The 26,290-nt window shown below is 60.8% G+C and overlaps 9 protein-coding genes across 9 annotated transcripts; 3 read left to right on the top strand and 6 right to left on the bottom strand.

Moving 5' to 3' along the window:
- Positions 1-15: 15 nt before the first annotated feature.
- Positions 16-2,789, bottom strand: FA10DRAFT_298452 (hypothetical protein). Its single transcript, XM_025524599.1, has 2 exons — positions 1,713-2,789; positions 16-1,622 (listed from the first exon to the last, which is right to left on the bottom strand). The coding sequence occupies exons 1-2, from the start codon at positions 2,490-2,492 to the stop codon at positions 27-29; spliced, it is 2,376 nt and encodes a 791-aa protein (XP_025380208.1). The 5' UTR covers positions 2,493-2,789; the 3' UTR covers positions 16-26.
- Positions 2,790-2,902: 113 nt separating this feature from the next.
- FA10DRAFT_263727 (hypothetical protein) lies at positions 2,903-4,816 on the top strand. The gene is made up of 4 exons (XM_025520346.1): positions 2,903-3,384; positions 3,451-3,553; positions 3,627-3,674; positions 3,752-4,816. The coding sequence occupies exons 1-4, from the start codon at positions 3,015-3,017 to the stop codon at positions 4,569-4,571; spliced, it is 1,341 nt and encodes a 446-aa protein (XP_025380207.1). The 5' UTR covers positions 2,903-3,014; the 3' UTR covers positions 4,572-4,816.
- FA10DRAFT_298450 (hypothetical protein) lies at positions 4,804-5,842 on the bottom strand (the record flags this gene model as incomplete). Its single annotated transcript, XM_025524598.1, has 3 exons — positions 5,086-5,842; positions 4,911-5,004; positions 4,804-4,838 (listed from the first exon to the last, which is right to left on the bottom strand). The coding sequence occupies exons 1-3, from the start codon at positions 5,782-5,784 to the stop codon at positions 4,804-4,806; spliced, it is 828 nt and encodes a 275-aa protein (XP_025380206.1). The 5' UTR covers positions 5,785-5,842.
- Positions 5,843-6,002: 160 nt separating this feature from the next.
- On the top strand, positions 6,003-13,362 carry FA10DRAFT_263726 (hypothetical protein). The gene is made up of 3 exons (XM_025520345.1): positions 6,003-7,586; positions 7,651-12,715; positions 12,776-13,362. Exons 1-3 carry the CDS (start codon positions 6,054-6,056, stop codon positions 13,162-13,164), a joined length of 6,987 nt encoding a protein of 2,328 aa, XP_025380205.1. The 5' UTR covers positions 6,003-6,053; the 3' UTR covers positions 13,165-13,362.
- Positions 13,363-13,389: 27 nt separating this feature from the next.
- FA10DRAFT_263725 (hypothetical protein) lies at positions 13,390-15,715 on the bottom strand. Its single transcript, XM_025520344.1, has 2 exons — positions 14,277-15,715; positions 13,390-14,225 (listed from the first exon to the last, which is right to left on the bottom strand). Exons 1-2 carry the CDS (start codon positions 15,667-15,669, stop codon positions 13,447-13,449), a joined length of 2,172 nt encoding a protein of 723 aa, XP_025380204.1. The 5' UTR covers positions 15,670-15,715; the 3' UTR covers positions 13,390-13,446.
- Positions 15,716-15,865: 150 nt separating this feature from the next.
- Positions 15,866-19,716, bottom strand: FA10DRAFT_263724 (hypothetical protein). The gene is made up of 2 exons (XM_025520343.1): positions 18,900-19,716; positions 15,866-18,828 (listed from the first exon to the last, which is right to left on the bottom strand). Exons 1-2 carry the CDS (start codon positions 19,462-19,464, stop codon positions 15,977-15,979), a joined length of 3,417 nt encoding a protein of 1,138 aa, XP_025380203.1. The 5' UTR covers positions 19,465-19,716; the 3' UTR covers positions 15,866-15,976.
- Positions 19,717-20,397: 681 nt separating this feature from the next.
- FA10DRAFT_263723 (hypothetical protein) lies at positions 20,398-20,797 on the bottom strand. The gene has a single exon (XM_025520342.1). The coding sequence runs from the start codon at positions 20,741-20,743 to the stop codon at positions 20,504-20,506; it is 240 nt and encodes a 79-aa protein (XP_025380202.1). The 5' UTR covers positions 20,744-20,797; the 3' UTR covers positions 20,398-20,503.
- A 616-nt stretch (positions 20,798-21,413) lies between these two features.
- On the top strand, positions 21,414-22,766 carry FA10DRAFT_247058 (RabGAP/TBC; the record flags this gene model as incomplete). Its single annotated transcript, XM_025519439.1, has 2 exons — positions 21,414-22,300; positions 22,373-22,766. 2 exons carry the CDS (start codon positions 21,414-21,416, stop codon positions 22,764-22,766), a joined length of 1,281 nt encoding a protein of 426 aa, XP_025380201.1.
- A 205-nt stretch (positions 22,767-22,971) lies between these two features.
- On the bottom strand, positions 22,972-26,200 carry FA10DRAFT_11763 (hypothetical protein). The gene is made up of 2 exons (XM_025517906.1): positions 25,731-26,200; positions 22,972-25,672 (listed from the first exon to the last, which is right to left on the bottom strand). The coding sequence occupies exons 1-2, from the start codon at positions 25,947-25,949 to the stop codon at positions 23,177-23,179; spliced, it is 2,715 nt and encodes a 904-aa protein (XP_025380200.1). The 5' UTR covers positions 25,950-26,200; the 3' UTR covers positions 22,972-23,176.
- Between the last annotated feature and the right edge of the window lie 90 nt (positions 26,201-26,290).

Raw genomic sequence — 26,290 nt, 5'->3', positions numbered from 1 at the left:
TCAGATCCCTCCCTCCCTCCCACTCTCTAGCCCAGCTGAATCGCACTGACGTCGCCCAGCATGCCTTCGTCCTCCATCTCCTCCTCTTCCTCTTCCCTCAACCCTTTACTGCCGCCTCCCAAGCTCAGGCCCAGGGCGCCACTTCCATATCCGGGCCCGCTGCCGCCCTTTTTCGTCGCTGGACCGGGCGTCGCTGCAGAGCCAGGCGTGCCGAGCTTGCCTGCGCTGGTGCTGAGCAGCGAAGGCGACGGCCCCGGCCCAGAATACAGCGGCGCGAACGTCGAATTCGTCGGCGTCGACGGCCTCGTCACGCTGCCTCCGCCGCCGCTGCTGCCGCCGCCGCCGCTGCCCACGGTCGACGCCAGCGCAGCGGGCGAGTTGGCGCGGCTGCCCCTCGTCCAGATTGGCCGAGAGGAAGAAGCAGAAGCGGCGGCCGAGACGGCGCCCGGGATCGCCACACCGATGCCCGCGCCTCCTCCCACCGCAACGTCCTTTGCCCCAAAGTAGGACGACGGCGCGCCGCCCGACGAGGACCGGGACCCAGCCACCCTGGGGTAGGGCGACGTCGAGAAGGTGCCTCCGTGGTGGGGAGCCAGCGTCGGAGAGGGAATCGAGATGGGCGTCGGGACGGGCAGGCCGGCTGTGTTGTGCGTCTGCAGCGCAAATGGCGAGATCAGGGCGGCGTTGCTGGTGCTTGCCATTGAGCTCGTCGTCGGCGTCGAGGCGCGGACGGTGGCAGTTGCACCACCGGGCGCCGAAGAAGAGGCCGACGCGGAGATGAGGGCGATTGGAGAAACTGCCCGGCGCTTGTACAGGGCAGAAGAGGCGTATGGATCGAAGCGCTCGTCGCCGACCTTGCGCTTCGCGCTTCTTCCCCAGAGGCTGGGTGAGCTGGCTGGATGGTTGCCCACTCCCGGCCCACCGCCATTGCTGTTCGTGGCGGTGACTGGGTAAGTGGCAGTAGCAGCGCTGCTTGACGCAGAAGGAGGCGGCTCGACGTCCATCGAAGTCGACAGCGTCGGCTGGGCCTCCGTGGGCGTATGAACAGATATCGTCGAGCTTCTTGACTTTGTCATGGCCCTCTCTACGCCCGGCGACTGCCGCGAGCCCTCACGAAAGCCAAGCCAGAGCGACGCTTTCGACGAGGCCGATGTTGAGAGGCCAGACGCATTGGGAATCGAGATGCCGAGATTGCCAGGCCCACCACGGCTTCCTCCTGGCGCGCCTCGCTCTGCCGCTTCGCTCTCGGCATCGAGCATGCCATTGGTCTGGCCGACGCCTAGGCCGACAAGAGTAGCTGTCGTGGTGGTGGTCGCACCCTCGTCGCTACTTGCGTCGCCGAAATCGCTAAGCACCTCGTCCGCGCGGTGAAGAGCGTGGGAGAAGTCGTCTTCATCACCCCAACGGTCGTTTCCAGCCCCCGCTGGGTAGTATGTCCCGCCATTGCCTCCGGCGCCAGCCGGATTCCAATGGGCTGGCGATCCAAGGCGGTTGACTAAGGGCGCATCGGAGTCCGGCCCAAGCTTGCGCTGCAGCTTGGCTTCTGAGGCGATTTCCACATCTGATGGCCTCGACTCGTCTCGCAACGTGGCAGCTACCCTCAGCATGCCTCTGTCTTTTGGCTTTATGAACACGAAAGGGTAGGGAAGGTCAGCGCTTAAGGTTGTGCAGCATACACAGCCTCTTAGCCTGCTCTGTGTCGCAACACTCACCATCAGGTTGGCTCGCCGGTTGACAGCCCTCCGCACGACACCCGTCCGAGGCAGGGGCGAGCTGTTGTTGTCGTGACTGCTGCTCAGCATGGTGGGATGCAAGGGCGGTGTTGAAGGGCCGGCTGCCACGGCGGACGACTTGTCTCGCATCTCGATTCCCGAGAGTGTGACGTCGCCCGTATCGACTTCCATGTCATCATCCTCGTCGTCAATGTCATCTTCGCGCTTGTCTTTCTGGTCCAGATTCCTCTTCTCCCTTGCTGCAAATGACCTTCCACGCAGTGTGGGCGACTCCTCCCGCTGCAGAGGTCCGCGCCGTCTCATCAGCTGTCCTCTCGTCAACGTCGTCGTCGATGTTGGCGAGACGGCGGCCTGACCCCGCATCTCATCGTCCTCTCCGCGTCTCTCGTTTTCGTCGTCTTCACTCATCGATCCACGGGCACCCCTGCCGAGGACTTCCCGGCCCAGCATGCTGGTCCTTCGCATGCGAGCGCCATTGGCAGCAGCGGCCCTCCTGAGGAGCGGCATGCTCGCTACGCCCCCATTCTCGACGTCGAAGCCACTGGGCGAATGCCCACCCGTCAAATACGGTTGTGAGGGGGTATGCGATGATGCGGAAGACGACGACCCAGGGCTGAGTTGGTGGTAGTGGTGGTGGTTCTGATGGCCTTGATGGCCCGCCGTGGGCGATCGCTGAGGCAGGTGGAAGTCGGACAGCGATGTGACGAAGCGTGCCGTCGTCGGTCGAGATGGACTCTGCCCGCTGGAAGACTCCTCCATCTTATAGCCTCAACACGGCGCTCCCTCCGCCTTGCCAATTGAGCGGCTCAAGTGTTGGCAAGTGTCTGTGTCGATGTGACTGAGTAGCTCGGACTGTTGGCTCAGATCCCAGATGCTGGTTCCCGTGTGTATGCAGCCATTCGACTGTCGCTTTTCTCATGGCCGCACGTTCGATACGGTTCGGGGTGCGGCTGCCGACGGGCGCATGGCTCCTTGCCGTCCTTTTGGGTGACGTTGGTGATGGGATTCAAGGCTCCATCGCCATCGTCGGTCGATTGCTTCGATGGGGGCGCGGAATGAGCGGTGACACCCACGTGGACCTCGGGCGGCGTACGGTAGTCTAAAATAGAAAAATGCAACTTCGAATCGACGTTAGATGTCAGGCGAGAAATCGAAGCAGACGACCACCGACTGACGATTTGTCCTTCCCCAGACTGGCCAGCGTAAATACCTATAGAGCGCGCGCGAAGGAGAGAGAGGAAGGACGAGAGAGAGGAGAAGGAGATAGAGAGACCCACTGCGATGATACCGCGATCTCCCGCGTCAATTCTGTCGGGCGGGCGCAAGTCCGGCATCTCGCTCGCCCTCAATGGCAGCGGCCCCTCTGCGCCCGGCGGCATCTCGCTGCGTGAGCGCCTCTCGGCCCGGTCGCGCGTCACCAACCTGGGCATCCTCCTCCTCCTCGGCCTGTGCTCACTCAGCGTCTTGATCAATCTGCGCTTCATGATCTTCGGCGGGCGAGGCGCGCGCAGCCTTCCGCCGCCGGGTTTCGGTTCGTGGACCACGTTCCACGGCCTCACGCCAAAAATGCTCAGCGAGAACCAACCACTGCCGGCAAAGGGCACCGAGAAGCTCAATCACCTCGTCGTGGTTGTCGGCCACGCCGTCTGGGGTGGGTTTCTGTTCTCGGCTTAAAAGAAACGCATGACGCTGACCCGCTCTCACTTGCCCACGCCAGCTGGGTGCGACTTCCGGGAGCGGGAAAATGACGAAAATTGGGTCTTGGAAGACTACCAACAAGGAGGAAGCATAAAGACGTTTTGGAAGCACATTGAAAAGGGGTGAGTTGCCTCTTTATACGATGCATCATTGTACTGACCCCTACGCTCTGCTCTTGTCCCTTGCCGTCACCAGCGTGGAGATTGCCGACGCGGATCCCACTGCGCTTCTCGTCTTCAGCGGGTGAGTGCATTGAATGCTCGCGGCGATGGCTTATTTGCTCCCCCAAAAGTGACCTGACAAGACTGGACATATCACAGAGGGCAAACACGGCCGACGTCGCTGCAGACCGAGGCCGAGTCGTACTTTTCGCTCGCCGTCTCGTCGGGCCTCTCGCTGCCCGTGCTGCCCGGCTTTAACTTCTCTGCTTCGAACTCTGGCCCTGGAGAGGCACACGCATCCAAGGCCATCACAGCGGACGCCAAGGCCATCCTCGGCCGCGTGGGCAGCGGTGCGCAGGCCAATGCCGGCGTCGCCGTGGCACGCGGCCTGCAGGGCGTGCGCATGACGACGGAAAACTTTGCCCTCGACTCGTTTGAGAACCTGCTGTTCAGCATCGCCCGCTTCCGCGAGTTTGCCGGCCGCTACCCAGCAAGGGTCACCGTCGTGGGCTACAAGATGAAAAAGAGCCGGTTCGAGGAGCTGCATGCAAAGGCGATTCGCTGGCCCGTCAAGGGCTTCTACGACCGCCAGCGCAAGTGGCACTACGTCGGCATCGACGACGACGCCGACGCCGACTCGCTGGCGGCCGAGTACGAGGGCGAAAAGATCAAGGGCTTCCGCCTCTTTGAGCGCGACATGTACGGCTGCCACGGCGCGCTGCAGGCCAAGCGGCGCATGCGCAACCCCACGCGGCGCTTCCACAGCTACTACACCTCGGCGCCCGAGCTGGCCGACCTGCTCGACTGGTGCCCGCCCGACGAGGTCGGCCTCCAGGGCGTGTACCCGCACCACCTGCCCTGGGACCCGCGCATCAAGACCGACGGCTGGGGCCGCGGCGCAAAGTCGTACCGCGAGCAGCACAAGGGCGGCATCATCCCCGACCCGCGCTGGCTCGAGGTGCACGCCGACCGGTTCTGATGATGCCTTGAGGACAGTCAGTCCGTCGGTCGGTCAGAATGACATTCTCTCTCTCTTTCTGCGCGCCTTTCTCTCCGCCCCCCTTTCTCGATTATTGAGCCTCCCCTGCGCTCGCTCTTCTCTGTCCCTGTCTCTCAGTCACTCGTCATTCTTGTTGTTGTATCCGTGGGCGGGTCTGAATTCTTTCACATGAATGGTACAGAAACAAGCTACACTACTCTACTCTATCCGACTACCGTTGTGCGGCCGTCTTTACGTGGAAGGTGCCTGGTTTGAATTACTTGCGCATGAGTGATCGATCGGAGCCTGTCACTGTGCTAAGAGGGAATGGGAACTCACACTGAGGCACCTGGCTTGTCTCGGCCACGACGGTGGCAGGCACGCCGAGCCGGGCCAGCGCGCCGCGGATGACACCGCTGGGATACGCAAGGTGCTGTCATGCCATGCCACACCGGCCGTCAGTTTGGAATTCGACAAAGAAGAGGGGGCATATAAAGAGGAGAACCGGACTCACCAGCCGCGTCGCAGGCGCGAGCGCGCCCGGGCCTGCCGCCATCGTCGTCGAGAGGCGGAGGAGCGGGCGAAAGTGGTTGTCCTGGAGGACATATACGCCGCGGTGGTTTGTGCGCAAGTTGTCAACCTGCTTGTCAAAGCAGGCCGTCCAGACGTCCTTGCAGACAAACTTGACGACGTCGAGCGTCGCGCTGAATGGCGGGCGGTCGCGCGAGAGGCGCTCGGCAAAGGCGGACCCGACGTGCGCGCCGATGGCTTCGAGCCGCGCCACCGTCTCGTCCTCGAGCTCCGAGGCGGGTGGGGTCTTTGAAGAGGAAGAAGAGGTGCTGGGGACGAGACCTGCCTCGACGAGCTGCGCGAGGCCTGACTGGCGCCGACGGAGCGCGACGCGGGCCGACTTGCGCAGCACGGGCGCCATCTCCATCGCGAGGTACTGCAGCGCATTGGAGTCGACGTGCGTCACGGGCGAGCACTGCTGCGAGTGCGGCAGTGCGAGGGCGAGCGAGGTGGAGTTGAGGATCGACGACGACGACGCGGAGGAGGAAGAAGAAGATGAAGCCTGCTGGTGCTGTTGTTGCTGCTGTTGCTGCTGCTGGGGGGCAGTGGCCTGCCCCGAGCCTGCACTCGATGGGAGCGTATGGCCGGGCACCGTGGCCGACTGGCCGAGCGAGACGCGCTGAGGCTGCGCCTTTGCCGCCATCGTCTGAGTGGCAGACGGCAGACGAACACTGCAACAGTAGTGCGATTAGTAGTCTAATCGCTCCAAGCTCAGAGCAGTTGGTAGGTAGCCACATTTAGTAGTGTCACAATTTAGACTAATTTCCACGCGAGCGGGACCGCCAGTCGAAGCACACGGTCCAGACAGGTGGGTTCAGTTCAGGGACCGAGCTTCTTTCTCTCTCTCTCTCTCTTTCTTCCCTAGACGCCTCTTGTCAGTTCAACAACCAAAAAGAAAAGCCAACAGCGACCATGGCGGCCCTGTCGCCGACGTCGGCCAGCAGCACGCTGGGCCCGTCGAACCCGACAACGCCCACGACGCCCTCGTCGACGGCCGGCCCAGCCTCTGCTCCTGCCTCTGCCTCGTCCTCATCGGCGACCAACGGACAGGTACATGCGCCCAAGACCGAGCCATATCGGCGGTGGGAGCCGCTGGCCAAGATCCAGTATGGCTTTGCCGTCTCGCCCTTTGTCCCCGAGCTCGACTCGCTCGAACTGTCGGCCGCGGCGGCCGCAGCAGCAGGCCTCGATGACAGCACCGTCCAGGCGATCCAGGCACATCTCATCGGCCTCGAGGTCGGCGATGAGGTCTACGTCTTTGAGCAGCTCGGCCACACCGATGTGAGCTGGTGCCGCGGCTATGTCGTCTCGACGACACGCATCCCACAGACGGCGACGACGACGAGCAGCCTGTCGGACTACAGCACGTTCCCAAGCACGAGCACCGCGGGCGCTGGCGCCGGCCTCGTCGAGGAGCCCCAGGTGTACGTGGGCATTTTCCCCCGTGCCCACGTCCACATCCGCGAGCACCTCGACGATGCAGAGATGCGCCTCGCCGAGGTGCATGCGCGTGCCAAGGAGGCCGGCATCGTTGGTGCCACATCGCCCCCGCCAGACAGCAGCAGCAACAACAGCAAACAGCAGCAGCAAGCCTCGTCGAGCCACATGGAGACGCTGCCAGAGGAGGACGAAAACGTGCCGAGCCAGCCTACGAGCCCGCTCATGGTCACCATCAAGCCGGGCGAGGTCACCTCGCCGGGAGGAGGGGCTGCGTCGGACAAGGGCAAAGTCACCTTTGACAACTCGCGCCAGTCCTTTGTCCTCCAGGAGGCACAGCCCGACGAGGACCGGCCGCCGCCGCCGCTGCCGAGCCTCAAGTGCGGCGATGAGACAGCCAGCGGCGCGACGGAGCCGCTGGTCGACGAGATTGCATGCTCGCTGCGCGAGTGGAGCACCCTCATGTACGCATACCTCGCCAAACGCGACTACACCCTCTTCCATGCCGTGCGCGAGCACATCGACGTCCTCCATGCCGCTCGCCGCCAGCTCCTGGCGCAGACGCTGAGTGCCGAGGAAGTGGCCAAGCTGCGGCGCGAGTGCGTCGCCCGCCTCGTCAAGGGAAATGTCCAGCAGGGCCTCGATGTCATTGTCAGGCACCCCGGTCGCGGCGGCCTCGTCGACGTCGACTTTACGGGAAAGGAATCGGACCCCGAGAGCTGGGTTAGTGGCATCCGTCTCTATGCGCTCCAGGTCGCCCTCGCCTATGTGGACCAGCAGGCGCAGACGTCCACTGGCGGCGGCTCCATGGAAGTAGCCCCGTCGAATGCCTTTGGCATTGTCTCGCCGTCGACTTCCAAGGCTGGCATCCTCGGCGGTGGCGCGGGGTCCTTTACCTCGTCGGCCAGACGGGCAGGTGCACGGCAACCGTCGATGACGCTCGTCAATCGACGCAGCAGATCAGCCACTCTGACCAGTGCCGAGGCACCCGACGACAGCGCCGTCAAGGTGCGTTCTGTCTTTCCGGCATAGCATTCTACCTGTGCCTTGCTAACCCTTTTTGTCTCTGCAGTACTTCCACGTCTATCTCGATGTGCGCGCCTTTGTCGCCAGCCCCTGCCTTCCCGGAGAGACGGCCGAGCTCTACTTTTCCCTCTACAACAAGGCCGAGGCCCGCTTCCTGACCGAAGAGTACTGCGTCGTCGTCAATAGCCAAGGCGTGCCCGCGCGCGAGGCTGGTGAGAAGCTCGGCAAGATGAAGGCCCTCTTCACCGACCTGTCGTCCAACGACATGCATGACCTCAACGTCGTCTGCCGCATCGTCCGCAACGGCTCCATGCGCCTCAACAGCAGCTCCGACGGCAGCCGGGGCAGCGGCCTCAATGCCAGCAGCAGCTTCAGTGGCACCATTGCAGGCGCCTTTTCCCATTCCCATCCCCACGACAGCAGCAACGGCAGCGGGTCTGCGGCGCTCACCACTCTCGACAACGACCCCAACCTGGCGGGCTCTCCTGCCTTTAGAAAATCAAAGATGACGACGGACCGGACATTTAGACGCCCCTTTGGATGCGCCGTGCTCGATCTGGGCCAGGACCACCAGTTTCAGACGGACACAGCGTCGAGCAGCCCGCTCAAGGAGCATGTTATGCCAATCTTTGTCCCCGCCAACGAGGCTGCCTTCAGCACGCTGCACCAGGACATCATTGCTTCGAGGATCCGCGAGTTTGAAAAGTCGCCCCGTGCCGAGCTCATTGCCATCAGCGTCAAGGTCTTTCACGGCGAGACGTCGACGCTCGTGCGCGAGAACCCCAGTCTGCTGCAGGACACGCCGCTGACGGCGCGGCTGGGCTTCCCAGACGTCGTTTTCCCCGGCGACAAGCGCAACGAGGCGTACATCAAGCTCTGGAGCGGCGAGTTCTTCCCCCAGAGCAGCAAGGTCCCTGGAGGCAACACGCCAAAGAACATTCAGGTCTCTGCCGAGGTCCGCACAAAGGACGGTCGCGTGCTCGAGAACGTCGTGTCGCGCGGCGCAGGCGAGTCGCTCGTCACCCAGTTTGACAGCACCGTCTTCTACCACCAGAATGCGCCGACGTGGGGCGAGCTGCTGAAGCTCGAGCTGCCCAACGAGGTCATGGAGCACTGCCACGTATTTTTCTCCTTTCGCCACCGCAGCTCCAAGGAGGAGCGTGGCTTCAGCAGGGACCAGAATGGTGCAGGTCAGTCGGCCGTCAATCTGCCGTTCGCCCACGCCTATCTGCCCCTCTTTGGCGCCAACTCGGCTTTCATCCCAGACGGCAGCCATACGCTCCTCCTCTGGCGAAGCTCGCGGCCTGCGCAGCAGCTCAGCCCCGAGCTCTACTTCACCTTGCCCCCCACCGTCGAGGTCGGCCGGTCGCTGGCAGACTCGCTGCCCCAGAGCCTGTCGAGCGTGATCCAGCCGCTGCGCGACACAATGACGCTCCGCACCTTTCTCGTCTCGACGCGCTACACGCAGAACGAGGTCCTGCTCAAGCTCCTCAGCTGGGAAAAGGTCCTGTCGGAGAGCCTCGAGGAGATGAAGTCCGTCCTGGTCAAGTTTACCTTCATCGGCGAAGTTGAGATTGTCAAGTTTCTCCGCGACATCTTTGATGCCCTCTTTGGCATCGTCGTCAGCCCCAAGAATGGGTCGGGCGAGCTCGACGATCTCGTCTTCCAGGCCCTCGTCACTGTGCTGGGCATCGTGTCGGACCGCAGATTCAACAACTTCCAGGCCACTCTCGACGTCTACATCGACCAGCATTTCCACTCGCAGACGGCCTACGGCAGAATCATGTCGTCCATGTCCCGCCTCCTCGCTGAGCCGACGAGGACGGAGACGTCAAAGGACCTGCGCGCCGCCGTCAAGGTCTGGCCGTACCTCTTCAAATTCATGATCAGGAGCCGCGAAAACCAGCGAGGAGTCAAGGACCCACTGGGCGCGCTGGGCGGCGCCGTCAGCGACCACTTTGAGACGAGCTTCAAGCGTGACCTCGACTCGCTGCTGAGGAGCATCAACCGCATGATGGCCACCACCAAGCCGAGCTCCATTATTGGAACGCAGACGCTGGCACTGCAGCACTTTGCCGGCATCCTCCCCGACCTGGCCAGGGTGTATCCGCTGGAGGAGCTCGTGCGCGTCGAGACGGCCTTTGCCGACAGCATCTTTGTGACAAAGGGCCGCATGAGCGTCTGGAAGCTTCTGCACATCCTCCACGTCACCCACGACACGCTCTTTGAGGACCACGCCTCGCGCTCGCAGCTCTTGCCCAGCCTCATCCGCTGGGTCCGGCCCCACCTTGGCGCGTATGACGAGAGCGCACACACGAGCCCGGGCGACCATGAGGGCGTGCGCGACTCGGCCCGCGTCGCCTGGGTCGAGGCTGCGAGGCTGGCAGTGACTGTCATTGCCGTGATGCTGGACAAACTGCAGGTCAGCCTCGTCGATGGACGCAAGGGCAAGAGCACGCAGCAGGAGCTTCGCCAGGAGCAGGACAACGTCGACTACATCCTGTCGATGATGCCCAAGCTGCTGGAAACGTACAAGGAGCTCGAGAGCCCAGAGACGCTGCAAGCGATTGAGCGGCATAGATCGCCCTCGACGGTCTCGTCTTCGGTTCCCGTCATTTTCCCGTCGAGCTATCCGTTCCCGCTCCTGGCAAAGAAGCCAGTCGGGCAGGTCTCGCCACCGCCGACGAGAGCATCGAGGCGACACCTTCGCAAGGAGCACCCTGCCATGCTCAACTGCGGCCTGGGCGAGATTGCAGCCGTGCTCACGGTCCTCATCATGCTGAGCCCGCGAAGGCACCTGTCGGGCTTCCTCGACGAGCAGCTCGACATTGAAGGGCGCGAGAAGCTGAGCAGCTTCCTCTTCAACTTCTTCGACGTCGCCACGAGCATTCTGCTCAATGAGGCTTACCCTAGCAGCTGGCTCAACATCAACATTCTCGCCCATCAGATGGTGCTGAAGATGGCTGATCCACTTGCTGGTCTTCTCGTGCGCGACTTTATTCCGCCTGCCGACCAGTCGCAGACGTTTGACACGGCCCTCTGGCGCGCAGGGCTCAACATGCTCCTGACGCTCCTCTCGAGCGACCAGCTCGTCATTGAGCGATTCAAGCCTCAACGCCGGCGAGCCGTCTGGCGCTTGGCGGGCGACATCCGGGGCGAGGGTGCGCAGATTTTCGCCAAGCTGTGGAACTCGATTGGCTGGCCCGACCAGGCCGCGACTGCCAGCACGGAAATTGTGGGACCCGGCCGGCTCAACACGGGTGGGTTCCAGGTCCAGTTTGTGCCCTCGCTCGTCGAGCCGGTCCTGGAGCTGTGTTTGAGCCATCACGACGAGCTGCGGACCTGCGCCGTGCGGGTGCTCGCGACGATGATCACCTCTGAATGGCACCTCAATGGCGACTTTGGCGTCATCGAGGCCGAAATCATCGACAAGCTCGACGTCCTCTTCATCACCGATACGCAGGGCGACGAGATCTCGAGGGCTTTCTTCATCGGCCAGCTCCGTTCCCTTTTCGACGGGCCGCAGGTCAATGAGAAATTGCGTGAGCAGGTGCACGGCTGCCTGGTCAGCGTGAACCGCTTCTTGGATCTGCTCCTCAGCGTGCGGGGCCTGCCGCTGGAGGAAGGCTTCGAAGACGATCGCGTCTCTGGCACACTCAAGCTGCTCGGCTTCCTCAGGCAGGCCAATCGCGTGACGGCCTTCTCGACGCATGTCCTCCGCCTCGTCAATTTGCATCTCGAGAACCACAACTACGTCGAGGCCGCCCTGACGCTCAAGCTGCACGCCGACCTGCACACGTGGGACATGAACAGCTTTGTTGAGCCGATTGCCGATCTGGATCTGCCGAGGCAGTCGCACTTTGCGCGAAAGGAGACGCTGTACATGCTCATCCTCGACTACCTTGCCAAGGGCCAGGCCTGGGAGATCTCCATCGACATCTGCCGGGAGCTGGCGAGAGAGTACGAGCACCGGTCGGTCGACTACAGCCGTCTGGCCGACGTGCTTACGCTCCAAGCCGGCCTATTCCAGAAGATTGCCGCAGTCGAGCGCACCTACCCAAGCTACTTCCGCGTCGCTTACTACGGCGAACAGTGGCCTGCCAGCTTGCAGGGCAAGATGTTCGTCTACCGGGGTTTGGACTGGGAGAAGTTTGGTGCGTTCTGCGAGAGGCTGCACCAGAAGCACCCAAAGGCCACCTTGATCAAGAGCACGCTCTTGCCCGGTGACGATGTGCGATTCGGACCAGGCCTCTTCATCCAGATCACCGCGGTGCAGCCCGAGCCAGACAAGACGAGGGATGTCTTTACCAACCCAGAAACGCCGCCGGTTGTGAGAGCATACTACGAGCACAACACGACGAATCTCTTTTCCTACACGAGGCCACTTCCCAGGCCAGCGAGCCTGGGTTCGTCAACCGAGACCAATGGTGTCGCAGCAGTCGACGGACACGACGTCGCGGGGCTCTGGGTCGAGAAGACGTATCTCGAGGTCGAAGACTCGTTCCCCACTGTCCTTCGGCGAAGCGAGGTGGCCGAGATCCGGATTATCAAGATCAGCCCGCTGGAGAATGCGCTGAGCGACGTCGAGTCCAAGACGCAGGAGTTGAGCGCGCTCGAGACCAAGTTTGCTGCGCTCGCCAAAGTCTCAAAGCGAGGAGCCAACATCAACACGAACCGGCTCTCGATGGCGTTGAACGGCGCGGTGGATGCGCCCGTGAATGGAGGAATCCCCACGTACAAGCGCGCCTTTTTCTCGCTCGGATTCGTGTCGGCGCACCCCGAGGACGAGGAGAAGATTCACAAGCTCCGAGAGGCAATCGACGCGCAGGCCTCCGTCATCTATCGAAGCATCGGTCTTCACGCCAAGCTGTGCCCGCCCGAGATGAAGCCGTTCCACGAGACACTGGAGCGCTTTTTCGAGCAAAACTTTGCCGATGAGATCGCGAGATTGGGCCTGGACATGAGCGTGATCAACGAGAGTGACGCTGCCACGCAGCAACAGCAGGACTCCAGCTACTCGTCGGCTGGTATGGCGGACCCGAGCCGGCTCAGCCCGCTCGCGTACGAGGCGGGCAGCGAGACGATGTCGAGCCCGCTGCAGAGACACATTGGTGAGCGCTATAATCATAGAGTCCGCTTTGACTCGGTTGACTGACACCGTATCAATGCAGCTTTCCTTGCGAGGCAGACTCAGCCTATGATGGTGAGCCCCACCCAACACGACGGGCGCGCCGCGAGGCTCGAAGACTCTTCTGGTGGCCTCACCAATGGTCTCAACAACAGCTACGTGGGGGGCCAGCAGGTCGGATCGAGTGGCGGCATTGGTGGGATGCCGATTCAGAACACTGCAACGGTGGTGCCTGGGCAGGGTGGGGCGAAATCCATCGTCGGTGGAGCATCCTTCCTCAGCACCGTGCCAGGCAACACCGTCGGCGCAGGAGCGAAATCAACCAACGGAGACGCTGTCTCGTCCAAGGCACCACAGAGCATCCGGTCGAGGGTTGTCGATGGCCGCGAGAGGGCCTCGAAGCTCTTTGCGAGAAAGAAAAGTTCGACTTAGAAAGACTTTGCCGTCTTGATTCCTTTTCGCTTTTCTCTGCTTGATTTTTTCCTTCTTCTTCTCTACTTCTCCTCCTCTTCCGTCCGTCATCTTTCTGGATCTCATCTTCATCGTCTGTCCAAGTTTCGCCTTTTCCCTTCATCTTGTCAGCCTTCCTTCCTCAAGAGCGTAGTTCGAATTGACAGCAATACCCTTCTTTCTATCGTTCTCTTGTCTGATTGAAGAGGGGAATCCTCGAAGCATCATTTACAAAATACTGGGCTAAAGATACAGAGTATGAACCTAGGACACGACAAAACGCTGGGCCCACGCCAGGATGTCCTGGTCGACGTCGGCCGTAAAGGGACCGGAGAAGAGATCGTCGCCAAAGACGGACGAGAACGAAACGGTAGCACCAGCGACGTCGTGGCCCATCGCCAGCGTGGGGTCTACCGACGCTTGCTGGTACGCTGTCGCTGACGGTACATCGGACGGCCACTTCAGAGAAGATGAAGGCGTGATGTCAAAGAGGCTGCCAACGTCCTCGTTGGGGGTCGCTACAGTTGTGGGGTCCGTCGAGGAAGCTTTCAACGAGGCGTCTGCCGACAAGGAGGAAGCCGCATCGACATTCGGCGATGTCGTTGTGGACGCGCTGGAGGTGGCGGCATGCGTCTTTTGCTCGGAAGAAGAAGAAGAGGCACATCCGAGGAGCCAGTCCAGATACTCGGCATATCGTTGAGCCCGGACATCGACCGACTGGCTCAGGTTCTTGGCTGCGTCCCTGACGAGACGACGTAGTCTTTCGGTCTGGATCCAGGGCAGACGGTCGGGCTGCTTTTGATGTGGCTGGTCGGAGCATGATAAACGGGCCAGCTTGAGACTCAATACGGCCATGTACGTGACAGCGACGAGGACAGAGTTGGGTTGCTGGCCTACATTGGAGCCTTTTGTGACAAAGTCCTCCAGATAGGTCGTGACAGACTCGTACAGACGGACCAGGGCCGGCTCCATAGCCGCAATGCTGCTCGACGGTCCTTGCAGCGACATGGAGATGAGCAAGACTCGGATATATGTGCCATGGGCTACTCGTTTGTCAGCTCTTCTTCTTCTTACTCCGAGCGCTTGGAACTCACGAAGCAGCGTCTCCCTCAGCAGCGGCCATTGGTCGAGCCACTGTTCTACCTCGTTGTGGATACGCGAGAGGTAGTAGTCCTGTTTGTCTTGATCCATCACACAGCGCTGCGGCGAGTTTGCGACTGGTGTGGTGGTGAGATAGCGGAAGAGAGACCGGATTCGGCCATAGACGTGGTGCAGCTGCACCCTCGCCACAGTGGCTGCGTCTGCTTCTTTCATTGGGTCGCCTGCTTCGATGCCTTGATGCCAAGTTCCAGCACAGTCTTGGACGATGCCATCCGTACCGAGGAATTGTCTCCGTCCAGTGGCCGTACCCAGCGATTGGGTGGCAAGCCAGAGCTGGAGCCAAGTCCTCTCTCTCGCTCGAAATTGCCGCTTGAGGACGGGATCGGCGACTGCTTGCGAGACGAGGCGCGAGCTCAAGTCGAGCTCGGTGGCGATACGGATGCCATGTCCAAGCATCGTCCACGCGCGATCATCGCTCGGCTTGGTGGCAAAGGGATGGTGTGATGCATATAGGACAAGGGCCATGACGATCTCGACTGTTTTGCATCCGTCGAGGACAACATGGGGCAAGCAATTCTGCAGAAAGTGCCGCTCGAGGTCGACGACGAGGTCTGGCGCGCCCGAAAAGGACGCATGCCGAGCAGAGACGTAGAGGACGACGGTGGCGAGCGTCGGATGGCGGAGCACATGCTTGAATGTGTGAATGTCCGGATCGAGCAGCGGGACGGAGCTGTTGAGGCCACCATCCATGTAGTCGTGGTACAGCGAGGCAGCCCTTGACGAGCTGACGAGTCCGCTCTCAGCTGGATTCAGCGATGGACTTTCATGCATGGGCTGGTAGAGACCGGCGGAGAAATGCTTTGTCCAGCGAGCCAAGGCCCCAATGTCGCACGTTGTCACAACGTTGGACAAGTCCCACGCCCTTGGGCCTCTTTCGCCACTCGAACTTGGGGGGCTGCTGCTCGACTCCTCATCCAAATCGAGCAATCTCGCCAGCTGGTCACCTCTCTGGACCTCATGCGATGCCTGGGCGAGCAATTTGAGCGGATTGCTCAGCAGCGCAGCACTGTCCTCATCTTGTTGATGCTGCAGATACTCTCGAGACTCCTCCGTCTTCGCCTTAGCAAACTTCGAATCGGAGTAGGGAGACGCGACCGAGCGCCGGTGAGAGCTCAACCGAGTCGAAGAGGAGTCAAAGAAGGGCGGTGGAGTGAGGGACGCCTTGCGCTTTCGGGCGGGATCTCTTGGGGGTGCCCGCTTCGTCTCCCGCCGCGCGCATACCTCGCCGCGCTTGAGGCATCGCTGGCAGTGCTCCTGGCCTTCGTCGACGATGCAACGGACCTTGTGGTAGCGGCATGCCGAGCAGGAGATCAGACGTGGTTCCATCGTGGCGGCCGTCACTGACTTGCGGAATCGTAGGAGGTGGAGAACAGATCGTGACAGGGAGCTTGAGAGCGGAGCAAACCTGTCCCAATCTCAGCAGTCACGGCCTCCGTGATCCGAAGTCCGACTTTTAGGCTCATGCCAACAACATCAGGTCTGACGTCTGACAATTTCGCGGAAGGGCGAGATTCAAAAGAACTGACAGAACTTTATTCAATTCTCGAGCAGACGATACACCACCATACATAGAGAGGGAAAAGAGGGGAAAGAAACCATTCAGGGGAAGAGATATTACAAGGTTTGTCAGCGTCTAGAGAGACTGCAGGTTGGCCGGAGGAGGAGCCGTCGGTGCTGCCACTGCTGCTGCTGCCGCCCCGTCCAGCTGAGCCGTAGGTTGCTGTGGCGGCTGTGGCGGCTGGTGTGTCGCTGCTGCTTCTGCATCACTGACTTGCCTGACCACGGGACCCTGCTGGTTGAGGCCCTGGACGGCCGAGCTAACGCCCGCGACGTCGCGATGCGTCACGCTCTGCGGCTGCGTCGAGGCTTTGCGCATCAGGTCGTGCACCGCGGCAATCTGCCTCTGCACGGCCAGTCGATCCTGGTAAAGCTGTTTCCGACCAGACTCGAGGCTCCTTCGCTCCTCCTCGAGCAGCGACTCGAGCTCTTCGAATTGGGCCATCTTGATCTCCATCTTTTTCATCTGCGCCTCAATGACCTGTCCCACAAGGCGTTGGCACTCGCGCTCCTCAAAGGTCGACAGCAGGTGGGCCTTGGCAGCGGCAGCACCGAGAGCCACCGCTGCGGCCCGCTCGACGGCATTGTGCGGCAGCGTTTCATCATCCCCATCGGCCGCATCGCCCTCCTCCCTTGCCTGACGGACCTGGGCCTTGACTGCGTCGCTGACATGCACAGTGATGTCGGCATCGCCTGTGATCTTTGCCCGGTTCGGGTCCTTGCTCTTGTCCGTCTCTCCCTCCGCTCGCTTCTCTTCGCCTGCTGCCACCTCGCCGCCGTCCTTGTCGACATCCATGGCGTCCTGCTCCCGCTCCTTGTCGCCCTCGCCGCTTCCTTCTTCCGTACGCTTCTTCTCCCGAAGCTCCTCGCGCCGTTTGAGGCCCTGCGTCAGCTCGCCCAGCGCGCTCTGCGCTGCTGCACTCGCCACGGCCGGGCTCACGGCGCTGGCCAAGAAAGCCACGACGCTCATGACAGGGTTGTCCGTCTGGGCAAAAGGAATCGACGATTTGAGGTCACGCACGTACTGCAACGGCCCCAGATCACTCTGGGTGGGCAGACTACCCTGGCGATCGCCCTCGCCGTGCCCATTGGCCTGCCTCGATGCGCCGTCCTTTCCATCCAGAAAGGCGTCCTCAATGGGAAGCTGAAGAAAGCGGGTGATGCACTGCTCCCGGCTGCGCGTGCCCACATGCGTCGAAACCTGGCCCCAGTCGTCCTCGTACATCTCCAAGCCCTCAAGCAGCCTGAGCGTCTCGGCGTCGCTCCATTCATCGTTGCCCTCATCAGCGGCCTGCTTGAAGGGACCGTCGTCGATGCGGACAAAATCGCCGCTGTACATGCTCGAGGGAAAGCGTCCCTCCAGGTAGCAGCCGGGACAGAGGTTGTATCCGCCGCTGTATGCGCCACGTGCAGGTGCTCGGATGCTCGTGTAGCGGGTGCGCGTGCAGTCGGCACCGCAGGTGTCGCACGAGTACGAAGGTGCAGCTCCGGCACCCGCTCGAAGCTCGGCATCGGCGGCCTCCGCAAGCGACTTGGCCGCGTCGGTGTCGATGGGCCTGGAAAGCTTCATCGATGTCTGGTAGATGGTCCGACGAAGCTCCAATGTAAGATCCGTCGACGGCTTACCGCCAGTCTGCTGTGAGTGAGCCTTCCCGTTGGCCATTGGCGCCAGCAGCGGCGGCATGCCGGATTGCGAAGGCCGTCGCGTGCCAGGGTGCAGCGGTTGCAGACCCCTCGGGGTGTCGACGGTGACACGGAAATGGCCAGTAAAGGGTGGACCAAGCGACGCAGGTCGCGTCTCTGGATCGACTTGGTAGTTGATCAGGCCCCATTGCTCCAGAAAGGCATGAACGCGCATGATGGCGCAGACGTCGCCAGCCAGGTTTCGCCTGCAGGCCGTAAACGTGAGATACTCGCTCGGGTTGAGTCGGTATGTATTGATCATAAAGTTGCGGTAGTCTTTGTAGATGGCAGGCGTCTTGCTACGGTTGCGGTTGTTGAAGAACTCTGGCAGGCTGCGCTTCTCGACGGGATTGATGCTGCCAAAGGAGAACCAGGTCGAATACGACGGGATGATGACTTCTTGCGTCTGCTCGGCCAGGTACTTTTTCGCCACTGACTCCGTCGCCAACCTCTCTGCCTCTTCTGCCGCCTGCTGTGCAGCGGCAATTTCTGCTGCGCTTGGCTCGTCGGCCATGGTGACGTCGCCGCTGGTACCAGCGACTCGGACCTGGGGGATGCTGCTCTGTCCATCTGCTTCCGCTCCCACTTCGGTTCTGGTGGGCTCCCCCTCTGGAGGCAAGTTGCCCAGCTGACCCCCACTAATGGGCTCCTTTTCGTAGTTTCGACCCGGAGGGGCACCGCTCGCACCTGTCAAGTCGATGGCCACAGCGCCGACTGGCTTGGCAGCGACGAGGAGCTTGATGCGCTTGCCCGTCGACGTGCTGCTGCTTGGCGCAACGCTGTCGTCTTCCTCGACGATGTCATCATCGGCAGCAACGTCCTCAGGGAGACCACGTTTTCTTGACTTGGATCCTGCGCTTGCCGTCGACGACTGTGTGGCTGCTGTCGTCACGGCCTCTGCTCCATTGTTGTTCTCGTCGTCCTCCTTCTCGTAGTCTTCCTCATTCATCAATTCGTTGTATCTGACGCTGTCCCGCAGCCAGCGTGTGGCCACGAGCCACGGCTGGCCGTCCTTTGCGGGCGGCTCTGGCTCTGGGTCGGCGAAATCTGCGGCAGGGAGCCAGGAGTCGTACGAGTCGGGACGATACCAGACGTGGATCAGCGACACTTCGCGGCCCTTGGACAGTTTGACTCTGGCCAAAGTCCGGAAATATTCCTGGTTGGAGGAGCCAGACGGCGAAGGAGGAGGCGTCTCGGAGGAGAAGACAACATGCGTAGCTTGTGACGGATCCGAGACCCACTCGCCTGGAGAAAGAGTGATTCCCCTTCCGTCAGCATCCAAGACCCTGGGCGCGCAGATTGCCCACAACACTCACACTCCATTGCCTCTGCCACCTTCTTGCAGTCCTCGGCCTCTGCACCCATGAGATCCTGCGAAGCGGCCACTTTGAAGCGCTTGAGGATCCCTGCCGATCTCAGCTTTTCTCTGATCGAGGCCACCATGTCGATGTATGTGTCCACTGCCTCGTCGCCCTCGAAATCGGCCCAGGTCGTTTTCCCCTTTGAAGCGATGAATTGGAGCGCGGCATCAAGGACATGGTAGACGGCATCCTTTGACGAGGGGCCAGTCTGGGCAACTGTCGAGAGCGTAGGGCCAAAGAGGAAGAAATGCGCAGGGATTCTGGGCGGATGCATACTCTTGCCTTGGGCCTTTGCCGAGTCCTGGCCGAGGTGCTTATGCTGAAAGGCTTGGATGGCGCATGCCAGGTCCGCCAGGCCCGCGCCATCAAGGTTGTCCTTGCCAGGCGCCGTCGGCGTCGTCGATTGGCCCGCCTGAGCCAGCGAGGCCTGGAGCGGCTCGACAAGGGCGTCGAAGCGCGCTTGGATCGTCGGGTCCGTGTAAACGGACACGTCGGGCGCGCCCGAAAGGTTGAGGCTCATGCTGGTTGCGCGGATGCTGCTCAACCACTGCTAGCTAGGAAGAAAGTAGTGACTGATTGGAGCGCGACGTCGCGACGTAGAAGGCTTTCCCCCTCCTCTGGATTGTCACGTGATACACGCGCCTGTTGTCCGCTTCTGCAGGGCCGCTGTCGAAAGGCGGGGTCTTTAGGTCGAGCGGATCCAAGTTCGAGCTCGTTAGGCAGATGAAGGAGCAGTCGATCAAAGATGGCCTCACTCGTACTACAAGTCGGCTCACGGAGGAGGGAAGAAGGGCAAGCCGTCGCGCGCGCACGCGCGACCACTTGTCTGCCTCCCTTCGCCAATTGCTAGCGGGCACGTGCAAGCTTTCCTCGAGCCACCGGTACCCGTACTAAAAAGCTTAAGGGTGGCCGAGCGCTAAAATTAGAGCAACAGCGAGCGAGGCAGGCACGCAGACAGCCAGGGTTAGCAGGCAAGCATTCTTGTTGACTCTCACTACCTCGACTTTCGTCTACGTCTCGCACATCAACGTACTCGAAGCAAGTTTTCCTTCGGTGAAAGCCCAGTAGAGAGAGAGAGGGTCTAAGATGGTATCGCCCACGCTCACGGGAGACAAGGAGGATGCGCACTCGCCCGTGCCCAGCGACAGCGAAGACGCGCTCGAGTTTGAGGATGCAGGCGAGGGCGCCACCGACGACGAAGGCCACAAGCACGATGACGCCAAAGATTTTGTCGAGTTCGACATGAACGACGAGCTGAATGGCAAGGGCGACGAAGGGGCTGCATCGCTCCAGGAGGAGCTCGGAGCCGACGTCGGTGGAGCTTCCAGGCCAGGCTCGCTCGCCAGCACGATTGATGCACCCGCGACACCCAAAGCCGAAGTACAAAAGCGCGACTCATTATTGGCTAGGACACCTTCGGAGTCTAGTCCGGCCACCGGACGCCTCGATGCGCCAAAGAAAGCAAAGGGTGCAGGCGTGGCTGCTCTCCTGGCCAAGTTTCAGTCGGGCGATACAGCCCAGGAAAAGGAGAGCAAGGTCAAAGCGCCGTCGTCCACGATCTACCCTCCGGAGAGTGAGGCAATCATCGAGAACGAGGGGGATGGAAAGGTTGCGGAAGAGAGGCAGAAAGAGGCAGGGGAGAAGCAAGACGAGGATGCACGAGAACAGTCGCAAGAGGCAGGAGAGACAAAGGATGCAACAGGGGTAGAGGAGACGGAGGACGGGAAAGGGGCAGAGGAGACAAAGAAGGGCAAATCAGTTGACAACGAAGAGGAGCTGGCGCGGCGACAAGCAGCCATGAAGCTTGAGGGGAACACCAGTGAAGTTAACCCGGCGCTGGACGAGGCCCTCACGCTCACGGCCGACAAGGAGACGTTGCCGCCTTCCAAGGGCGCCACTTCGCTCCTGGACCCCGACGAAACAATCACCAATCCATTTGCCTCTTCAAGCCCATGGTCCGAGATGGAGTCGCCATTTGCCGAGCAGCAGAAGGCGGCATCGTCGAGCAGCGTGGCCGCGGATCCACAGCGCTTCTCCTCGTCGACAAGCGCACACGACGAGGCACATACCCAGGCACACCAGACGCCAGGGCAAGACTCCAGTGTGACCCGATTCTCGACTGTCAGTCTTGCCACAACGGCGCCTGTCTCGTCGTCAAGGCGACAGACGCTCAACAATATCCAGACACCGGCGGGTGCCGTTGCGAGATTGGCGGCCGAGGAGCCGTCATCTGCCTCACTCGAGAGCGCGGCCTTCGTGAAGCGCCAAAATGCCCGGCTGAGTCGGGATGGTGCGGTGAATCGGAACAGTGCGAGGGGCGACGAGTTCAAGGAGAAGCTCAACGCCATCAGAGCAAAGGACAAACATTCGCACTCGAGGCAGTCGAGCCTGTCCAAGCAGCATTCATCCAGACCCAATGGCCCTGGTCAAGAGGCCCAGGACGAGGCGCCTCCCCCGCAGGCTGGGGAGATGCACGAGCAGCAGACAACTCCTAGACCTTCACAGCAGGCAGATGACGACGATCATTGGGACGGGCCGCCGGGTGAAGAACTGGGCGATGAGTCGATCGACTGGGACTTCTGGGGCGACGTCATGAGCAACTACCAGGATATTGCCCGTACAAGGCCGCGCCAACTCAGCCGTGCCATTCAAACGGGCATCCCAGGAGCGCTGAGGGGAATGATGTGGCAGCTCATGAGCAGCTCAAAGGACGAGGAGTTGGAGCTCATTTATGCCTTCTATCTCAAGCAGACGAGCCCACACGAGAAGAACATTCGAAAGGATCTAGCGAGAACGTTTCCCGAGCAGGACTACTTTCAGGACGGTAAAGGCATCGGCCAGGAGAACCTCTTCAACGTCGTCAAGGCCTACTCGCTCTACGATGAGGAATGTGGCTACTGCCAGGGCATGCAATTTGTCGTCGGGCCCCTGCTGCTCAACATGCCCGACGAAGAGGCCTTTTCTACTTTGGTCCGGCTCATGAAGAGCTACGACCTTCGCGGCCACTTTATCCCCAACATGCCCTCGCTCCAGCTCCGACTCTTCCAGTACGACCGTCTCCTCGAAGACTGCCTACCGCTGCTGTCCAAGCACCTCACCCGCAACGGCATCAAGAGCAGCATGTACGCCAGCGGCTGGTTCATGACGCTCTTCTCATACCGCTGCCCGCTCGACATCGTCCTCCGTATCCTGGACTCCGTCTTTGCAGAGGGCATCGAGGCCCTGTTCCGGTTTTCACTGGCGCTGATGAAGAAGAACGAGGATGTTCTCCTGACACTACCATTCGAAGAGGCGCTTCCTCTGCTCGCCACACGCATGTTTGACGTCTATAAGATCGACGAGTCAGACACGCACCTGTCCATCAATGGCGGCGATGCAGCTGCCTCGTCGCGCTCGTCGGCCTCGTCCCAGCAGCAGCAGCAGGGCAGCCGAGCAGGAAGCCGGATGGGCACCTCGGGTCCCAAGTACCGCGTCAACGAGTTTGTCCGCGATGCCTTCCAGTTCAAGATCACGCCCTTTATGCTCGATGACTACGCCTCGGACTTTGAGGAGCAGGTCCGCCAGCGGACAGCACACCGGCGCGAGGTCGAGGCGCTCAAGCTCGTCAACCGCAACCTGTCCAACAAGGTCAAGGAGCTCGAGGAGACGCTGCAGCAGGTCAACAAGGAGCACGTCGACCTCGTCAAGAATGTCGTCCTGACAAAGCTCGCAAAGGAGGAAATGGCAGAGGAGCTCGTCAGGTACAAGACAATGTACGCCGAGGCGGTCCTCATTGCTGACCAGTACGGGGCCAGCAATTCGCCCAATCGGCCAAGGCAATGAGAAGCGCCTTGCCCTTTCCCTTCCATATCCTCGTCTCTACGACTCAAAAACACACCTGACGCTCTGTATCAACAATCACAAAGACAAAGTTGTCTCTATCTCTATAACCCTTCCTTACTCCTCGGGCTCTCTCTTGTGCTCCATCTGGCCCTTATCACCCGTCTCTCACAATCCTTCGCCACGTCGCAAGTAACGCTCTATCTCCCCACAATTTGTAATAGGACTCCTCTCAGATACAGGATCGCGCAGCAATGTCTTCCCACCATCTCTCTTCTCTTTCTCTGGAAGAAAGTTATCCTCTGAACAGGAGAAGTGAAGCGACAAATCCAATTTCTTTTTTCAATCAGACATATGACATGTGTGTGTGAGAGCAGGTTCAGATTGAAGAAGAAAGAGGAGAGGAGACGGGGCTACAGATCGATGAGCGACGACTCGACGGGCCGCGCCGTCGAGGTCCACTGCTGCGCCGGGCCGCCGGGCGAGGAGATTGGCTGTTGGTGCTGATGCTGCGAGACCGAGTGTGGAGAAGCAACGCTCGGGGAGGAGATGTGAAGCGAAGAGGTAAAGCTCGACGAGGTCGGTGGCAATTGCTGCTGCTGCTGCTGCTGCTGAGAAGGAGGAGCCGTAGGGGTGATTGCAATGGTTGATGAGGCAGAGGGCGGCAACGCCGACGAGATGGGAATGTCTCGCCAGCCAGAATCATCAGACTGGGCTGGAGAGTCGATGACATCCTGGTGTGATGGCCCGGTCGGTTGTAGCTTGCTCAATTGATGCGAACCCTGTCCTGGTCCATGAATTTGAGGCTTTGACGAAGAGGGAGACTGCATCGAAAGGTGTCTCATTGCATTGGACAGGGTGGTCTCCGAGTTGGAAGACGCCTGATGAGGTGACGAGGCCGAGCCGTCAATATTCTGCTGCTGTGGGTTCATCAAATGGCCAAAGTGGGGCATCGAAGGGACTGAGCCAAGAGAGCTGATTGACGGCGGAGGTGCGGTCGCCTGACCAGGCTCATGTGTAGGGACGTTGACCTGATTAGCCCAAGTCGGAGCGTCCGGCTGCTGTTGTGATTGCATCGACGAAGGAGGAGGAGGGAGCGTTTGCAGAGCCTGCCAATGCTGCGTTTGGCTGTGAGAGTCCATTGCAGAAAGAGGTGGGGCACCGTATGATGGAGCTCGAGGGGGAGGCGCCTGACCAAAGTAAGGACCTCCCATCATTGCCGCTTGCTGGTGCATGGGATTGGGCGTGGGCGCATACGAAGCCTCCGAGGGCGTCTGAGCTTGATACAGCTGCTGCATCTGATGATGCATGTGGGGGAATGTCGGACCAGAGTGTTGATGCGGCTGCTGGGAAGCATGGTACCCTAATGGACTGTTGCCCTGAGCTCCATACGATGTTACCGAATTGGATCGAGAGGGCGGCATGCGGAGATCGCCTGTGGAGAGCTGCGCAGGGTAGCCTCCGTACAATGGCGCAGCCTGGGCAGGCATCGGCTGCTGCTGCTGTTGCTGTTGCTGAGCCAGCGAGGGATAAAGTGAGGGGCCTGCAGCAGTAGCCGGCATCGAAGAGGAGGGATAGACCTCGTGGCCGTAGTAGCCGCCTTGTACTTGCGCTGGTGGCGCCTGTTGCTGCTGCTGCTGCTGTCCATAGTAAGGATACGCGGGTCTCGACATTTGTGCATCGAGGAGCTGGTCATACAACTTGACGGCTTCGGCCAGCTTGTCGTGCATCGAGACCAGGACCCCGTGACGTCGATTGCCCTCCTCCAGACTGCGCGCCATTCTCGGCCTGGCACTCGTCGCCTTTTCGTACTGGCTCTGCATATGCTGTTGGTTGGTGTTTGGAGGCCATTGTCCATATTGCCGAGCATAGGCTTCTTGAGAAGCAATCGTCTGCGAAAAGGTGAGGAGCGCGTCCACATCGGTCGCGGGAAGCTCCAACGATGGAGGGAGGGGAAGCCTTTGTCCCTCCAGGCCACTCTCGTCCGGACGGGGTGTCTTCAACCGCCCTTCTTCGACAGGCGCAGGCAGCCCGTCTGGCGCGCTAGGCTGCGGTGGCGCATAGTCGCGCAGGCTGGCAGCGATGGCGGCAGCGAGATCCGGGTCATCATCGGCGTCTGTGCCCTCGAGCATGCGGCCGTTTGGTTGCTTTGTCGCGCGACCTTCGCCCGAAGGCTTACTGGGAACGTATCCGGGCCTCGAGCCCGAGGATGAAGCGCCCGATGACTCCAACGAAAGCTTGATAGCAAGTTCCAGGTCCTCATCCTCCTTGGCTCGCCTTCGGTTTGAACCTGCGACCGAACTGCCCGCGGCGATAGTGTTTGACCGGTGGTGGGAACCAGCGCCGCCTCGGCCCGACGGTGGTACAATTGCAGAATTCCGCCTCTTTGTCGAGGACGGAGAAGCAGAGGAAGGGAGCTTTGCAGGTGCCTTTGGTGGCGCACCTCGGCCGTAGCAGGCCTGGCAGACGCGGACGGGCTGTGTGATGCCATACCAGGGTAAAGCCAGCTGGCTGCTCGAGCACTGTTGGCAGAACACATTTCCACAGTTTCGGCAGTGATGCTTTCGGTTGAAAGTTGTGAAGCTGGTCCGACATCTCGCGCACACTTCGCTGTCCGACCACTCAGGGGCCGTAAGCGTCTCCACCATGGCCGTATTGATGGACTCGAGTGGCGGGAAAGTGACGTTGGCCCGCTTCAGGCGCTCGTAGGTCTCGGTGATGTAATCCATCTGCCCCGGCCTGGCCTCTGCGATCTGCGCCCAGTTCTGTACCAGCCTCGAGGCCTTTGCCTCGACGTCCGGGTTCTTCTGCGAGCTTGTGAGGTTCAGGGCGACAGCATCCATGAACTCCTTGGAGGCCACCTCGGACAGAAAGTGGTCGCCACCGTTCTTGACGCAGATGTCAGTGAGCTACGAGAGGATGTTAGTGCTCATGCTTCGATAAGAAGGAGCAGAACTGTCTACTCACGCCAAGAGCGCTGAGGACGACATTGGGATTGCGGTGCGTCATTCTTCGCTTGATGGCCTGCATGGCCTGCTTGGGCGGCACCTGCTTGGAGCGCACCTGGTCGCAGATCTCGAGATTGAGAGCCATGTCCTCCTGTCCCGCTGGCAACAGCTCCGAGGTGGCCTTTTCGACCATTTCTGCAAAGGGGTCTGCGCCCCAGGTACCAAAGAGAGACGCCATCGTGCGTGCTCAGCAGACACACCGGTCTGGCTTGGCGTGGGATGTCGCGGGGCAAACAACTGCTGCGCTTGCTTTTTTTTCTGACAGCGTCCTGGAGCCCTGCCGTGATGTGATGAGAGCGATACAGGTGCAGTCGATCAAGGATGACGATGCATCGTTGGAAGGACAGGCAAGAGAAGGGAAAGCAGTGGCTATCTTGTCTGGCTAGACTTGCGCTCGCTCATCTCCGGCCGTGGAGGGCCAGCCCGCTCAGCAGCTTCGCACGCGAGCGCTTCTCGCTGCTTAGAGGGCAAAAAAGACACTGGTGAAATGCCCCGATCTGAACGCGTTTTTCCTGGCTT

This window comes from Acaromyces ingoldii (assembly GCF_003144295.1).
Source record: "Acaromyces ingoldii strain MCA 4198 unplaced genomic scaffold FA10scaffold_1, whole genome shotgun sequence".
In the NCBI taxonomy this organism is placed as follows: domain Eukaryota; kingdom Fungi; phylum Basidiomycota; class Exobasidiomycetes; order Exobasidiales; family Cryptobasidiaceae; genus Acaromyces; species Acaromyces ingoldii.
The sequence above is the reverse complement of the archived record's forward strand: the minus strand, read 5'-3'. Positions and strand labels throughout refer to the sequence as shown.